General features: G+C 45.6%; 1 protein-coding gene across 1 annotated transcript in view; it reads right to left on the bottom strand.

Moving 5' to 3' along the window:
• Positions 1-1,890: 1,890 nt before the first annotated feature.
• The window catches only part of LOC120926866 (blood group Rh(D) polypeptide-like), a 65,449-nt gene continuing 50,372 nt past the window's right edge, over positions 1,891-16,967 (bottom strand). The window contains exons 8-10 of the mRNA XM_040337136.1: positions 10,871-10,950; positions 5,044-5,117; positions 1,891-2,218 (exon numbers count right to left, since the gene is read on the bottom strand). Of these exons, the coding sequence (XP_040193070.1) occupies positions 2,192-2,218; positions 5,044-5,117; positions 10,871-10,950 (181 nt within the window). The 3' untranslated portion in view covers positions 1,891-2,191. The remainder of the gene's footprint in view (positions 2,219-5,043; positions 5,118-10,870; positions 10,951-16,967) is intronic.

Below are 16,967 nucleotides of genomic sequence, written 5' to 3'. Positions count from 1 at the left end.
TACAATGTATGAACAGCGATCAGTCATTTCCCCTAGTCAGTCCCACCCCCCCTTCAGTTAGAACACACATAGGGAACATAATTAACCCCTTCCTCGCCCCCTAGTGTTAACCCCTTCCCTGCCAGTGTCATTTTTATAGTAATCAATGCATTTTTATAGCACTGATCGCTATAAAAATGCCAACAGTCCCAAAAATGTGTCAAAAGTGTCCAAAGTGTCCGCCATAAGGTCGCAGTACCGATAAAAATCGCTGATCGCCGCCATTACTAGTAAAAAAAAAATATTAGTAAAAGACGCTATAACTTTTGCGCAAACCAATCAATAAACGCTTATTGCGATTTTTTTACGAAAAATATGTAGAAGAATACGTATCGGCCTAAACTGAGGAAAAAATGTTTTTTTATATATTTTTGGGGATATTTATTACAGCAAAAAGTAAAAAATATTGCATTTTTTTTCAAAATTGTCGCTCTATTTTTGTTTATAGCGCAAAAAATAAAAACCGCAGAGCTGATCAAATACCACCAAAAAAAGCTCTAATTGTGGGAAAAAAAGGACGCCAATTTTGTTTGGGAGCCAAGTCGCACGACCGAGCAATTGTCAGTTAAAGCGACGCAGTGCCGAATCGCAAAAAGTGGCCCGGTCATTGACCAGCAATATGGTCCGGGGCTGATGTGGTTAAAAAGACCAAAATGAAACAAATAGACGTTCACTGTTATAGTTGACTTTAAAACAGAAAGTCTTTGCGCTTTGCGTTGTATGTTTAATGGAAAACTATTCTTTCCACCTTCTCAAAATGTCATCTCTGATTTTCAAGCTAGCCCTTTGGCTTGAGTGCTTTGTTAGTGGCCATGAACTAATTCAGTGATGGAAAAAAGCATTTGATCCCCTGCTGAGTTTGTCAGTTTTAGTTTTAAATTGATTTGCATTTTAATGAGTGAAAGTATTTGACTCCTTCGCAAAACATGACTTAGTACTTGGTGGCAGAACCCTTGTTGGCAATCAGAGGTAAGATGTTTCTTGTAGTTGGCAACCAAGTTTGCACACATCTCAGGAGGGTATTTGTCCCACTCATCTTTGCAGATCTTCTCCAAGTCTTTAAGGTTTCAAGGATGACAATTGGTAACTTGAACCTTCAGCTCCCTCTACAAATTTTCTATGGGACTAAGGTCTGGAGACTGGCTAGGCCATAGCAGTACCTGAATCATTCAGATGTTCATTAGCAAACTTCAGACGGGCCTATACATGTGCTTTCTTGAGCAGGGGGACCTTGCGGGTGCTGCCGGATTTCAGTCCTTCACGGCATAGTGCAGGGATCCTCAAACTACGGCGATCCAGCTGTTGCGGAACTACACATCCCATGAGGCATTGCAAAACTCTGACCTTCACACACATGACTAGGCATGATGGGAATTGTAGTTCCTGAACAACCGGAGGGCCATAGTTTGAAGACCCATGGCATAGTGTGTTGCCAATTGTTTTCTTGGTGACTATGGTCCCAGCTGCCTTGAGATCATTGGGACAAGATTCTCCTGTGTAGTTCTGGGCTGATTCCTCACCGTTCTCATGATCATTGAAACTCCAAGAGGTGAGATCTTTCATAGAGCCCCAGACCGAGGGAGATTGACAGTTATTTAATGTTTCTTCCATTTGCGAATAATCGCACCAACTGTTGTCACCCTCTCGCCAAGCTGCTTGGCAATTGTCTTGTAGCCCATTCCAGCCTCGGATCTTGTCCCTGACATCCTTGGACAGTTCTTTGGTCTTGGCCATGGTGGAGCGATTGGAATCTGATCTATCACTGATAAAATAAACCTACCATTAAAATTATAGACTGATCATTTGTCAGTAGGCAAATGTACAAAATAAGTAAGGGAATAAATACTCTTATCCCTCACTGTATGTGCATTAGTTGTTTTGGTATTTTGGTACCTGGTCCAAAACTATTGATGCCAGAGACATTCTTCATATTTCCCTTAAGATAAGTTTACTTTAAACTTTTTACAAGATTCTATTTATGGTAAGTAAAAGTAACACTACCCTTGTACATGGCACATCAATGTAAAACAGAATTAAAATAAAAAAAGTAGAAATAGGAGACTTGTATTGTACTGTCCATTTTTTACACCGAGTGGGATATAGCTAAAGGCCTCAGACACACAGCTCTGTATTCATCTGCTGTTCATATGTGTTAAATATGGCAGTCCACATTAGGAAACTGTAAGCAAAAGCAAAGATACATGTATTATCAAAGGAGTTGTACATATATAGGTTATGCCTATATACAGATAAACATTTTCACATTATTCATAGTGCTGAGATGAATATCACCACTTCAGTCCCACGGCTTTGCTACTATAGGATCAGAACTATTTTTGTTATACCAAATATATTCTCTCCTTAGTAGTCTATCCTAACATGTTAGGCTGCTTTCACACTTCGTTGGCGGTGCACTTTTTTGAAGGTCATGTGACTCAAAAGACCCATTTTGAGACACTTTTGAAGTGCTTTTGAGGCACTTTCTATTCATTTTTAAGGGAGACGGGCACTTTTGAGGCACTTTTTTTTAGAGCTTCAAACATACTCCAAAGACATTCGCCCTATGTATCAGGTCAGCCTAAAGAAAATTTGGCCAAAACACAAATTCCTAGGCATTTGATATAATCTGTTCTTCAATAGGAAAAAGGTTTTACTGCAACATTCACCCTATGTAAGAAAAAGATGGTTACCTTCTCTGCTCCTTCACTTGACATCCCCTCAAGTTTTTGCTGCCTATGTATGTGTGTGTGTGTGTGTGTATAGCCTCGTACACACGACCGAGAAACTTGACGGGCGAAACACATCGTTTTGCTCGTCTAGTTTCTTGTGAAGCCGTTGAGGAACTCGACAAGCCAATTTTCTCCATTCCCGTCAAGGAAATAGAGAACATGCTCTCTTTTTGGCTCGTCGAGTTTCTCGACAGTTTCCTCTACGGAAATGTACACACGACCGGTTTCCTCGGCAAAAAAATATCTCCCAGCAAGTTTCTTGCTGTTTTTTGCCGAGAAACTCGGTCGCGTGTACAAGGCCTATGTGTGTGTCAGAGACATTAGTAATCTGAAAGGCAGTGGGAAGGGTAGTGTGTGAAGATCCAGAATGCAATGGATAGTGGAGCAATGTGCGGGTCACCAGATCCTCGTACACAGTGGAGCAACATGTGGGGGAGTGTGCAGAGCCTAGATGCACCCATTGCAGATGTGTGGTTGCCATAGTTTTAGTGGTGGAATTTTTCCCATAGATCATCATTGTGATGAAAAAAATCAAATTGTGAATCCCCAACAGCAGCAACATCTCAGTGAAGTTAAAGAACTTATTACCCCAGGATTTCATATTCCTGATATGCATCTGTTGTACCATGTGCTTGTATTAAAACGTATCCCATTCTCTTTGTATTGCTTCCTTTGTGTAAAATGTATGGTGTTCCTGCCAGCCTCCCTGCTTTTCTATTTCAAACTGACCACACTGGGCACGAGAGCACATTCATCCCAGTGCCAGTTTTTTGGCTGTGCTGGGAGAACAACCTGCCTGTCCTCCAATGACCAAAAAACGTGTGCTGACATGACACCCACACCCACCCCTACACAGCTATTCACTGGGAAGATTAAATGTACCACTTTTCTCCACCCCTAACTACCCATAAGTCCCTATGCAGCTGAGAACAGAGATTTTCTGATCAATATATATAGATATACAGTATATATCTATATATAGATATATATATATATATATATATATAGATATTCTTATATACACACACACACACATACACATATAGGAATGTTTTGCCTTTCATCTCTATTTTAAACAAAATGGGTTGTTCTATCCTCATAAGTGTTAAAGGGGTGTTCCAGGCATTTTTTGTGTTTATTAAAAGTCAGCAGCTACAAAAAGTGTAGCTGCTGGCTTTTAATAAACACACACTCACCTGCTCCACGTTCCAGCGATGTGCCGACCGGGGCTCCGCTCCTCTCCCCCCTCCACGGCCGGCGTCTTCATCCTAAGTGTGGGCACTTGGCCGTGACAGCTTTCGGCTTCACGGCCGGGCACCCACTGCGCATGCGCGAGCGGCGCTGCGCTCTCTCATTGGACAGGCGATCGCATGGGACCTGTCATGTGTCCCAGGTGATCGCCTACTGCAGCCCCTCCCTGTAGGCGATTAGGCTATTCGCCTACGATGCCCCTTGGCGGAAGAAGGAAGTGGGACAGGAAGTCCCACTCCTCCTGAAGCCCCCACTAACCCCCCAAAAAATTAAATGCCAAATGTGGCATGTAAGGGGGTGAGGAGTGGGTTAAGCGGAAGTTCCAATTTTGGGTGGAACTCCGCTTTAAGGGTTCACATATACTTTCATTTTCCACAATTAACTGTATTTTATTTAAACTTTGGAGGCCCCCCCGAATTTTTAAAAGCCAGCAGCTACAAATACTGCAGCTGCTGACTTTTAATAAATGGACACTTACCTGTCCAGCACGCCCGCGATGTCAGCAGCCGAGGCCGAGCTCGTCTCTCTGGCTGCCTCCGCCGCCATCCTCAGTGACGGAATCAGGAAGTGAAGCGTTACAGCTCCACTGCCCGGTTCCCTACTGCACATGCGCGAGCCGCATGGCGTGCCCTCACTGGTCCCCGCTGTCTCCTGGGACCAGTGTGTTTCCCAAAAGACAGCAGAGGGTGACGCGAAGGGGCATGACTACCGCAGGAGTCTATTCCCGGAAGTGGGTGCAAATATCTGTATTATACAGGTATATGCACCCCCTCCCCCCTGAAAGGTGCCAAATGTGACACCGGAGGGGAAGAGGGTTCCGAAAATCGGAGATTCACTTTTTGTGTGGACCTACGCTTTAACATCCTTTGAGTTAGATATGCCTGTTTTACAGGAAGTACCTAGCACAGATAATGCAAGTTGCCTACTTTCTCCCTTTCAAATACTTTACATAACAAGCTGCAACATCAGGCAATTATGATTTAATGGCATTACCATTACTGTAACATTATTGTAAATGTCTTACCTCCCAGTATGGCTGATCATGAAAAAAATGCCATTCTTTAGGGGGCTTGAGAAGCTTACATTTTAAGAAGAAACCTAATAAAGATGCGAGGAAAAAACTGAATTAATATTATTAGTATAGGCAGTTAGAAGCAAAGTTAATTCAGTTGCACAATTCACTACAGGTAATTGTTAACACTGAAAGACATTAACACTGAAATTATACCAAGGTGGGTTTTTACATATTACATGTGAAGATCACACCAGGAATTTAAAGGAGTGTGTCCGTGGTTATTAGACACAATTAATTGAACCACCAATATGGTCAGAATTTGCCGTTCTGCAGTGGCCTATTCTGACTGTATTGGTGGATCAGTTACGGTATGGTAATTGTGCCCAAAGCAGATCTCTCTGAAAAAAAAAACACAGGCCAATACAGCCACCAGCCAGCATATAACAGGTACATAGTTCTTAAAAAAGAGCAACATAAAAACAGGTTTCTGAAACAACCATTACAGATTAAACATAGTGAATGAGAAATGTAAATAGTAATATAAAATCAAGCATTATTAGTTATTTACACAGTTTGACAATGTGTGCTACATTTGTTTGTTGGAACAGTTATCTGAAGGCAGTGAAAGGCCCTGGTGCTAGAGGCCCCTGGAGGCAGTGGAAGGCCCTGGTGCTAGAGGCTTCTGGAGGCAGTGGAAGGCCCTGGTGCGAAAGGCCCCTGGAGGCAGTGAAAGGCCCTGGTGCTAGAGGCCCCTGGAGGCAGTGAAAGTCCCTGGTGCTAGAGGCCCCTGGAGGCAGTGAAAGGCCCTGGTGCTAGAGGCTTCTGGAGGCAGTGAAAGGCCCTGGTGCTAGAGGCCCCTGGAGGCAGTGGAAGGCCCTGGTGCTAGAGGCTTCTGGAGGCAGTGAAAGGCCCTGGTGCTAGAGGCCCCTGGAGGCAGTGAAAGGCCCTGGTGCTAGAGGCTTCTGGAGGCAGTGAAAGGCCCTGGTGCTAGAGGCCCCTGGAGGCAGTGGAAGGCCCTGGTGCTAGAGGCCCATGGAGGCAATAGATGGCCCTGGTTCTTAAGGCAATGAGCAGCTGTCCATCTGCCTGTATATCCTTATCTTTGAAAGTCTTCCACTTGAGATGTAGGCTTGCTTGTAGGCAGATTCCTAATTTATATTTTGTTTTTCTTGACAAGTTATTACCTTCATGTCTGTAAAGATGTTAAACTGAATTGATGTACTACCTCAAGAGTATTCCTTAACATATTTCAGTCCGGTGTCACTTTCTTGAGTTTAAGAATTCAAGTGTGTGTAGACGTAGTTTATCTGACGATTAGGAGAAAATTATAAAGCTGTGGTTAACCCGTAGGCAGGTTGTCTACGTTTGGTTAGTCAATCTACCTGGCTATCCAGGTTAGAAGGGAAGGGGTTAATGCTTGTGCCGCAAGTGGCTCGATTTGGGGTACTGCCTTAAGGATTGAGTTTCACATTATGGGGCCTCTAGTAGTGAGGGGACAGTTTAGTCCTTTTTGTTCTCCACTTAGTGGCAGGGCCTCCATATTGGAGCCTGCTAAGGTATAGCGCCCACCTATGAACCAAGTCTGGAGGTCACCATGTGCAAGGCCTTGCAAGCCAAAGTATGAGAGCATTTCTCTGAGTCTTTGGGAAAAAAATAATAGTGTGATGGATGTTGGCGGAGTTAGAGTGTGCTCTGTGCTATTTCCTAAAATTGTTTTGTTGTTGTATGTTGGCTGCTCAAACTTTTGAGGCAACCCCTAGGGGGTGGCCTGCTTTCAAGCTTGTTATTCATTTCTTTATAGTTCAAAGTATAATCATTGTTATATATTTAGAAACTTTTTTTCTTTACTGTTAGATTTAAAGTGGATGTAATCCCACTTTCATCCTTTCTAATCTCCTGCCATAGTGCTGATTTATAAGGATATACATGCCTCCTGCATGTATCCTTACCTGTCAAATGTCTCCCCTCTGTCTGTTATAAGAACTGAAAAATTGCAGATTCGGTGGGTGGGTCTGTTGTCTGGAGCTCGGTGGGTGGAGTCGTGATGTCAGTAGACTCTCCGCCCACCTCTACACTCATCTTGTCAACATGCATTTTCTCCTGTGTATTCCTTACACTAAATTCTGCTATGATCACTAACATCAAGTCAAAATCCAGAAAAGTAACCACATGACTTCAGAAAAGGAGTGGGGGTTGGAATTAAAAAATAATGCCTGTCTCAGGCTAGTGCATGAGATATGTAAAAAAAACTGTCATTCACAGCAAGGGGGAAGAACAGACAAAAGTTTTCTCCTGTTTGTCCATTTATCTCACTGAAAAAAGAAAAGAGGATTCCTCAGAGCTGGATTAACTATTTGTGGCAAGACTGGGCATATCCATGATGATAGAAAATCTTATACTCTACATTGTGACAGCAAAACAAAAAAAAAATTCGGGTTTAAGACGCAATTCTAATAATCTGGGTTAAATAAATGGAATTACTGTATTTGTTGATTGCTCAGAAGTAATGGTGCAGTTTGTAACAATTATTTTTTGTATCTATTGCAAATAATGTATTACTTGGTATTGTTCTTTATTATAGCTAATTAAAGTGAATTATTTTCTGATAATTATTTTTGATGATTTATTATTATGATCAGTAGTTTAAGTGGAACTACTGCCAAAAACAACAAGATACAAATAAAATAATCCAGAATAAAACAAACCCAACCCTTCCTGCAATATTTACCTCCAGTTAAAATAATTTATTTTTATTTATTTATAAAAAAACACAATGTAACAAGGTACTAGGCTTAGCTTGGTGCATAACAACATATTAGAAATAGAAAAAACAGTACAAAAATATACCATTAATCGACACTACCATATAAACTGCTCAGGGCCAAGGTATAATTACAATCCACTGAGGAATGGCCTCGGGGGCCCCAACAGGGCACAAGTGCCAATATAAAAAAACGAAAAATACAATTTAAATAAAGCCAAAGTGCAAATACATACCCACGCTACCCTCCTCCCCACCTACTTCCAAGCTGCACCAACCAGCAGGTAATCATTTGAAACCAATTTCACAGTAGTAGAACCAGACCAGGGCTCTCTAAACTTAAGGGATCAGTGTACCAGTATCCCAAAACTAAGTGGTCAGAATATTAGAAATTCATGAATTTCCCTTCAATATCACATGTTAAAAATATATATATATGTTTAATTATGGATTAATTAAGATAAAGCCATTTCAATTTGTGTTCGTTTTTAAAGCTGTGCGCCTGATGCTTGCAGAGCAAGGACTCTAATAAACAAATCAGTGTTATGTTATGCCCTGATCTGCTTGCTACCATGCAAAATGCAAACTGTATAAGAGAAAGGCCATGGAGGAAGGAAGGAGTGCGGGGGGGGGGGGGGGGGGATTGGGTGCTCCCTAATTTTGCTTTGCAACCCCATGATTTTAGTTACATTTCTGAGCATATGAACTATGAGTTATATATCAGTTCTCAGCAGATGTGAAAATGCCAATAACATGTTTCCCCCAAAAATAAGACCTAGCGTGATTTCCAGGGAGGACTGCAATATAAGCCCTACCCTGAAAATAAGCCCTAGTAAAGTCCCTGTAAAAACATGCAATTCATTTTGTAAAAAGATTATATAATGTGCAGTGCATCTCCTTTTGTAACTTTATTGTTGAAAATACCTGATTTGCAGCGCCCTTGTGCCCAGCCGTGCCATTCTGTCAACATATATCGTCATGCGTCGGTCCTTAAGCGCTCACTTGACCCGCCGGAGCTCTTCTCCTCTTCTCCTGGCTGACGTCAGCGGCCCTTGCAGTGCTCGGAGCGGGACTGACGTCAGCAGTGATCTCGGCCACTCACTCCGCAGTGCTTGAAGCGGGGAAGAAGAGCTCGGGCGGGTCAAGTTAACCACTTAAGGACCGCCGCATGACGATATACGTTGACAGAATGGCACGACTTGGCACAAGGATGTACATGTATGTCCCCTTTAAAAAGCCCAGCCATGGGTCGCGAGCTTGCCGCCGGCGGCGCGGTCGCGACCGGTCCGATGCTCCGTGACCACGCCCGCAGGACCCGCAGACCCGATCGCCGCCGGTGTCCCCCGATCGGTTTACAGGAGCTGAAGAACAGGGAGAGGTGAGTGTAAACAAACCTTCCCCGTTCTTCTCTGTGGCAGTGTCAGTGATCGTCTGTTCCCTGTCATAGGGAACCATGATCAGTGACGTCACATGTACAGCCACGCCTCCCAAAAGAGACACACATGAGGTCACACTTAACGCCTACAGCGCGCCCTAGTGGTTAACCCCATCACTGCCATTGACTTTTTTACAGTAATCAGTGCATTTTTATAGCACTTTTTGCTGTGAAAATGACAATGGTCCCAAAAATGTGTCAAAAGTGTCCGATGTGTCCACCATAATGTCACAGTCATGAAAAAATCGATGATCGCCGTCATTACTAGTAAAAAAAAATATTAATAAAAATGCCATAAAACTATACCCTATTTTGTAAACGCTATAACTTTTGCACAAACCAATCAATAAATGCTTATTGCGATTTAATTTACCAAAAATATGTAGACGAATACGTATCGGCCTAAACTGAGGAAAACATTTTTTTTTTTTATATTTTTGGAGGATATTTATTATAGCAAAAAGTAAAAAATATAGATTTATTTAAAATTGTTGCTCTATTTTTGTTTATAGCGCAAAAAATAAAAAACACAGAGGTGATCAAATACCACCAAAAGAAAGCTCTATTTGTGGGGAAAAAAGGACGCCAATTTTGTTTGGGAGCCACTTCGCACGACCGCACAATTGTCAGTTAAAGCGACGCCGTGCCGAATCACAAAAAGGGGCCAGGTCCTTAACCTGCATAATGGTCCAGGTCTTAACCGGCTAATATGGTATTATGGTAATATGCAGACACACTGCAAATTATATAATCTTTTTATAAAATGAATTACATATTTTTACAATGACTTTAACTAAGGTTTTCTTTTGGGATTAAAGATGTCATAATGATGATTTCAGAGCTGACAGGGGAGAAGGGGAGAGAAGACGGGACACTTTTTAAAAAGCTTTTTTATGTTTTATTCCAGTTTTTTTTTTTTTTTCAAAACATAGAGAGGGGTAAATGACACAGCACAAGCACTGTGCTGTTTATGATGCTTCAAAGGATCAGGATACTTTATTTTATTTTTATTTATTTTTTTAGGGTTACAACCACTTTAAGCTTGTGATTGTACATACCATAACAAAATAAGACATCCCCTGAAAATAAACCCTAGTGTGTTTTTTTGTAGCCAAAATTAATATAAGACCCGGTCTTATTTTCGGGGAAAACACAGTATGGTATACCTGTAGCAGTGCATATTTTATTTTCTTCACAAGGCTACATGTACTTGTCAGAGATAACATAAGGGTCTATCTTGTATGTCATCAATGAAAACAAAGACGAATACTGTACTAGATCAAACTGTTTTACTCTTTATACACATACAGTATTATGTATGTAACTTTAACAGTATATATTGTATGTTTTAGAATATAAAGCCTTTTAGTCCTAACTACTTTGAACACCAGGCCACACAGATAGGGCCAGTCTAAGAATTTGAACCAGATGTTGGATTTAAAAAAAAAGAATTTGAACCAGCGTGGTAGAGGATCCATTGTTGACTTCTGTTTATGCCATGGGCTTCAACATATTGTAGGATAGTATTTGTTTCTGAACAGCGCACCTAAAAGCAATATTGTTTTTTCTAATGAATATTTTCTTTACATTGTGAAGACAAAAACATTTCAGCATTTAGCTGTCTGTATCAATACTTGTACCTGTTAGAAGTCCACCAACCAGACTCAACGACAGCGTTAGGAGTATACAACCTACACCAACCAATGCTTGGTAAATGGGACTATGAGGAAAAAAAACAGACACATATTAACTGTAATGCAAGAAATATCAGTTTGTGTGAGAAAAGGCTGAACACAGCTACAAAGTTCCATTGACCTAAACTATTAAAGGCACCACCAACACCCTGTTCTTTTTCAATGACTTGTATCTGTATTGCTGGGACCCGACAATTCATTATAGCTGCGAGTAATTTTAAATTACTTTTTTTCCTTTAGAAATGTATTTTTGTGCAGGAAATCTTTTAAGCACGGGAAACATGTGCTACTATACAGACATACTATAGACACCACCCAGGTACGAAATATAAAGGAATATTTCACTTTTATTGTTTCACTTTAAGCATTATTAAATCACTGCTCAAGAGAAAAATGCAGTTTTTAAAACTTTTTTTTCATTGATACATGTCCCCTGGGGCAGGACTCGGGTCCCCAAACACTTTTTATGATAATAACTTGCATATTAGTGTCATGGTCTTACCTCTCTCCTGTCTCCTTCGTTTGACATGTGCTGGCGGCCATCTTGGTTTCTAGGTCTCTTGTAGCCTCCCACCCTGCGGCTCCTCCTTCCCACTGGGAGGAGCTGGATACCTGGCTCACATATATAGGAGGTCTGTGACTTCAGTTCCTTGCTTGGTCCTCCTGTGTGCACATGCTTCTAAGACTGCTGCTGCTTCTGGTTCCGATCCTGGCTTCGTCTGACTTCTCTGCTGGTTCCTGATCCTGGCTTCGTCTGACTACTCTTCTGGTTCCTGACCTCTGGTTTCACCATCCGTTGGACTTTTGCTTTACAGCTTGATTTTCAATAAAGCCTTCTTATTTTCACTTATCTCTTGTTGTACGTCTGGTTCATGGTTCCGTAACATTAGGACCAAGCCATGAATTTTGACGGTACAGAGCCATCCTCGCTACCCACGCTGGTTGCCAGACTTGATCAGCTGGAGTCCCTGTTGGGTCAGTTCGCCGTGGCGTTGCAAACCCTGCTTGAACGCACGGTTCATGTCGCTCCCGTTGCCGATGGGTCGGTTGTCGCTCCTGGGCCCGCTCCTACTGCCGCTCCGGTTGTTGCACCAGAGTCTACCCCGACACCTGATGTTGCGCCTGCGGTGTTTCGGGGTATGTCCGGTTCTGCCCCCCTTCCACAGCGATTTGGGGGAGAGCCAACTCAGTGCCGAGGTTTCCTTAACCAAGTGGGCATTTATTTCGAGTTGCTGCCACATGCCTTTCCCACTGAGAGATCAAAGGTGGGGTTCTTGATCTCGCTGCTCTCTGACAAGGCCTTGTCCTGGGCCAGTCCTTTATGGGAGAACAACAATCCGGTGGTTGCCGAGTTTTCCGGTTTTGTTGCTTCTCTTCGGAAGGTATTCGATGTGCCGGCTCGCGCCGCCTCTGCTGCGAAGCTCCTTATGTCCGTCAGACAGGGTTCACGATCCGTAGCCGAATACGCCATTGAGTTTCGTACCCTGGCAGCAGAGGTAGGTTGGAATAATGAGGCCCTGGTCGCTGCTTTCTCTCATGGTCTCTCGGATGCCTTGAAGGATGAGGTTGCAGCTAAGGACCTACCAGTGGAGCTCGAGGCTCTTATTTCTTTCCTGATTTTGATTGACACCAGACTCAGGGAGAGACCTTCCTTTAAGGAGTGCCTGCGGAGGCCTCCTAACAGTTTGGCGCCTAAGTTTGCTGTCCCACCCGTGCCTCCCTCTCCTCCCACGCCTCCTGGGGTTGACTTGTCTGGGGGTGAACCCTCGCAGCTGGGGTTTGCTCGCTTGTCCGAGGGGGAGAGGGTACTCCGGAGACGCGAGGGCCGATGCATGTACTGTGGTCTCGATGGGCATTTTCGGTTGGCATGTCCGAACCGTCCGGGAAACGCTCGCACCTGAGATCCTGTCGGGGGCAGATCTTGGGTGGAGTCTCCTCGTCCCCGGTTTCCCGTGTTGATAAACCACTGATCACTGTTGTCCTCTCCTGGGTCGGGGGCTCGGTGACGACCCAGGCGTTGGTGGACTCTGGTGCTGGTGGTTTTTTCATTGATAGTGAGTTCGCTGCCGCCAATTCCATTCCTCTACAGGCTCGAGGTTCCCCGCTGGCTCTAGAGGCGATAGACGGCAGACCCCTCCAACCGTCACACGTGACTCATGAGACCCTTCCAGTGGGGGTAGCCATTGGTGCCGCTCACAGAGAGTCGGTCTGCTTCCAAGTTATTTCGTCTCCACACTACTCGGTGGTCTTGGGGTACCCCTGGCTCCAGAAGCATAATCCGACTTTTGACTGGAGATCGGCCGAGATCCTCTCATGGTCACCACAGTGTGGGGCTAAGTGCATCCATGGGCCTGTCAAGTTGCTGTGTACTTCCTCGGACTCTCTGTTGCCTCCTGAATACGAGCAGTACCGGGATGTATTCGATAAGGTACGCGCAGTTGCCCTACCTCCGCACCGCCCATATGATTGTGCCATTGAGTTACAACCTGGTGCCGTTCCTCCTCGCGGCAAGGTCTATCCACTGTCGGTTGCGGAGAATGAGGCCATGGAGGAGTACGTGATGGAGGCGCTGTCCCGTGGTCACATTCGCAAATCCTCGTCCCCGGCAGGGGCTGGATTTTTCTTTGTGAAAAAGAAGGGCGGTGAGTTGAGGCCTTGCATCGATTACAGGGGTCTCAATCGCATCACGATCAAGAACGCTTACCCGATACCCTTGATTTCCGAGCTGTTCGATCGCCTTAAAGGGGCCACGGTCTTTACCAAACTCGACCTGAGGGCGGCATATAACCTGGTAAGGATCAAGGCGGGCGATGAGTGGAAGACCGCCTTTAACACCAGGACCGGTCATTATGAATCCTTGGTTATGCCCTTTGGGTTGTGCAATGCGCCCGCAGTCTTTCAGGAATTCATCAACGATGTTTTCCGTGACCTGTTGCAGCAGTGTGTGGTGGTCTATTTGGATGACATCTTGGTATATTCTGAATCCAGGGAGGCCCACATTCTGGATGTCAAACGAGTGTTGCAACGGTTACGAGAGAACAAGCTGTTCGGTAAGCTTGAGAAATGCGAATTTCACCGATCCCAGGTAACCTTCCTAGGTTACATCATTTCCGCTGAGGGGTTCTCCATGGATCCTGAGAAGGTTTCGGCTGTCTTACAGTGGCCTCAGCCCAGTGGTCTTCGTTCCTTGCAGCGTTTTTTGGGCTTCGCCAATTATTATCGGAAGTTCATCAGGGACTTCTCCATGCTGGCCAAGCCTCTCACGGATCTGACCAGGAAGGGCAGTAATTCCCAGGTCTGGCCGCTCGAGGCCATCCGGGCTTTTGAGGCCCTAAAATCCGCCTTTGTGTCAGCTCCGATTCTGTCTCATCCCAACCCTGGGTTGCCCTTTGTCCTCGAGGTGGACGCGTCCGAGACGGGAGTAGGCGCCCTTCTGTCTCAGCGTAGGACACCAGAGGGTCCGCTGCTTCCTTGTGGGTTTTACTCCCGGAAACTGTCATCCGCGGAGTGCAACTATCAGATTGGTGACAGGGAGTTATTGGCCATAGTGCAGGCTCTCAAAGAGTGGAGGCACTTGCTCGAGGGCTCGGTGGTTCCGGTTCTCATCCTGACGGACCACAAGAATCTGACCTACCTTTCTGAGGCCAAGAGATTGACACCACGTCAGGCCAGATGGGCTCTGTTCTTGTCACGCTTTAATTACGTGGTCTCCTACCTACCTGGTTCCAAGAACATCAGGGCGGATGCCTTATCACGGCAGTACTCCGAGCTGTCCAGGGAGGAATCTATACCGACTTCGGTCATACCTCCGAATCAGATCCTGGCCGCCATTCGCACCAGCCTGACCTCTCCCCTTGGTGAGCAGATTTTGGCGGCTCAGTCTGGTGCTCCCTCTGGGACACCCAACGGCAGATGTTTTGTGCCTGAGGAGTTGCGCACTCGGTTGTTGCGAACCTACCATAACTCCAAGACCGCGGGGCATCCTGGTAAGAATCAGCTGTCCTGGGCTGTTTCACGTCTGTTCTGGTGGCCTTCCCTACGTTCCGACATCGCCGCATATGTAGCGGCATGCTCTGTTTGTGCCCAAAGTAAGTCCCCTCGGCACCTTCCGTTGGGCCTGCTGCAACCCATAGCCACCGGGGAGCGCCCATGGTCACACCTGGGGATGGATTTCATTGTGGACCTCCCTGCATCCCGAGGCCATACGGTCATTCTCATGATTGTGGATCGGTTTTCCAAAATGTGCCACTGTATTCCTCTCAAGAAGTTACCCTCTGCACAAGAGTTGGCCACGATTTTTGCCCGGGAGGTCTTCCGGTTGCACGGTTTGCCCAAAGAGATAGTGTCGGATCGGGGGAGTCAGTTTGTGTCCAGGTTCTGGCGCGCCTTTTGCTCCCAGTTGGGGATTCATCTCTCCTTCTCCTCGGCCTACCACCCTCAGTCCAATGGGGCCGCAGAACGATCCAATCAGGCCTTGGAGCAATTCCTTCGTTGCTATGTCTCCGATCACCAGGACAATTGGGTTGACCTCCTGCCTTGGGCTGAGTTTGCCAGGAACACGGCTGTGAACTCTTCCTCTGGGACGTCTCCCTTCATGGCCAATTATGGGTTCCAACCTGCCGTGTTACCGGAGGCATTCTCTCCCCAGGATATTCCGGCTGTGGAGGATCACCTTTCTGCTCTACGTGCTTCTTGGGTACAGATCCAGAGGTCCCTTGAGGTCTCTGCGCAGCGCCAGAAACTCCAGGCTGATCGCAGACGAGCGCCTGCTCCTTCCTACCAGGTCGGAGACCGTGTATGGTTGTCCACCCGCAACCTCAACCTTCGAGTGCCCACTCCCAAGCTGGCTCCTCGCTTTGTTGGTCCCTTCCGAGTGCTTCGCAGGGTAAACCCGGTAGCCTATGCCCTTGCGCTTCCACCTGGCATGCGGATCTCCAACGTGTTTCATGTCTCCCTGTTGAAGCCACTGGTGTGCAATCGCTTCACTTCCTCGGTTCCTCGGCCTCGTCCGGTCCAAGTGGGCAATCACGAGGAGTATGAGGTGAGCAATGTCCTGGACTCACGCCTGGTTCGCGGTCGGGTGCAGTTTTTGGTCCACTGGCGTGGTTATGGTCCTGAGGAGCGTTCCTGGGTTCCCTCCGCAGATGTCCATGCTCCTGCCTTGCTCCGAGCCTTCCACGCACGCTTCCCTCAGAAACCGTTTTTTGCACCGCGGAGGAGGGGCCCTTGAGGGGGAGGTACTGTCATGGTCTTACCTCTCTCCTGTCTCCTTCGTTTGACATGTGCTGGCGGCCATCTTGGTTTCTAGGTCTCTTGTAGCCTCCCACCCTGCGGCTCCTCCTTCCCACTGGGAGGAGCTGGATACCTGGCTCACATATATAGGAGGTCTGTGACTTCAGTTCCTTGCTTGGTCCTCCTGTGTGCACATGCTTCTAAGACTGCTGCTGCTTCTGGTTCCGATCCTGGCTTCGTCTGACTTCTCTGCTGGTTCCTGATCCTGGCTTCGTCTGACTACTCTTCTGGTTCCTGACCTCTGGTTTCACCATCCGTTGGACTTTTGCTTTACAGCTTGATTTTCAATAAAGCCTTCTTATTTTCACTTATCTCTTGTTGTACGTCTGGTTCATGGTTCCGTAACAATTAGCCTTTAAAATTAGCACTTTTGATTTTTCATGTTCGTGTCCCATAGACTTTAACGGTGTTCACATGTTCGAACAAATTTTTTGCCTGTTCGCATGTTCTGCTATGCACCAAACCGGAGGGGGGGTGTTTGGCTCATCCCTAGTCAGGGGCATCAAATTAAAAATTTTCACAGCAAAACCAATTCTTGCTTTCATCAAGAGTACCTCTAGAATGTTACAGGGTGAAGGCACCACCAACACCCAAAGCCTCATTTTTCCACACTAGTTAATTGTATCCAAAGTGTCTGAAAGAGACACCAGACTTCATCTAAAAAAAAATGTTAAGGAGGCGCATGCGCGGCAGCTCCCAAGATGGCCGCCGTCATCTAGAGCTCCGCTCCACCACGGCCTAACGAGTCCCA

The sequence above is a fragment of the Rana temporaria genome, chromosome 2, assembly GCF_905171775.1.
Source record: "Rana temporaria chromosome 2, aRanTem1.1, whole genome shotgun sequence".
Lineage (NCBI taxonomy): Eukaryota > Metazoa > Chordata > Amphibia > Anura > Ranidae > Rana > Rana temporaria.
This window is presented reverse-complemented; position numbering and strand designations above follow the sequence as displayed.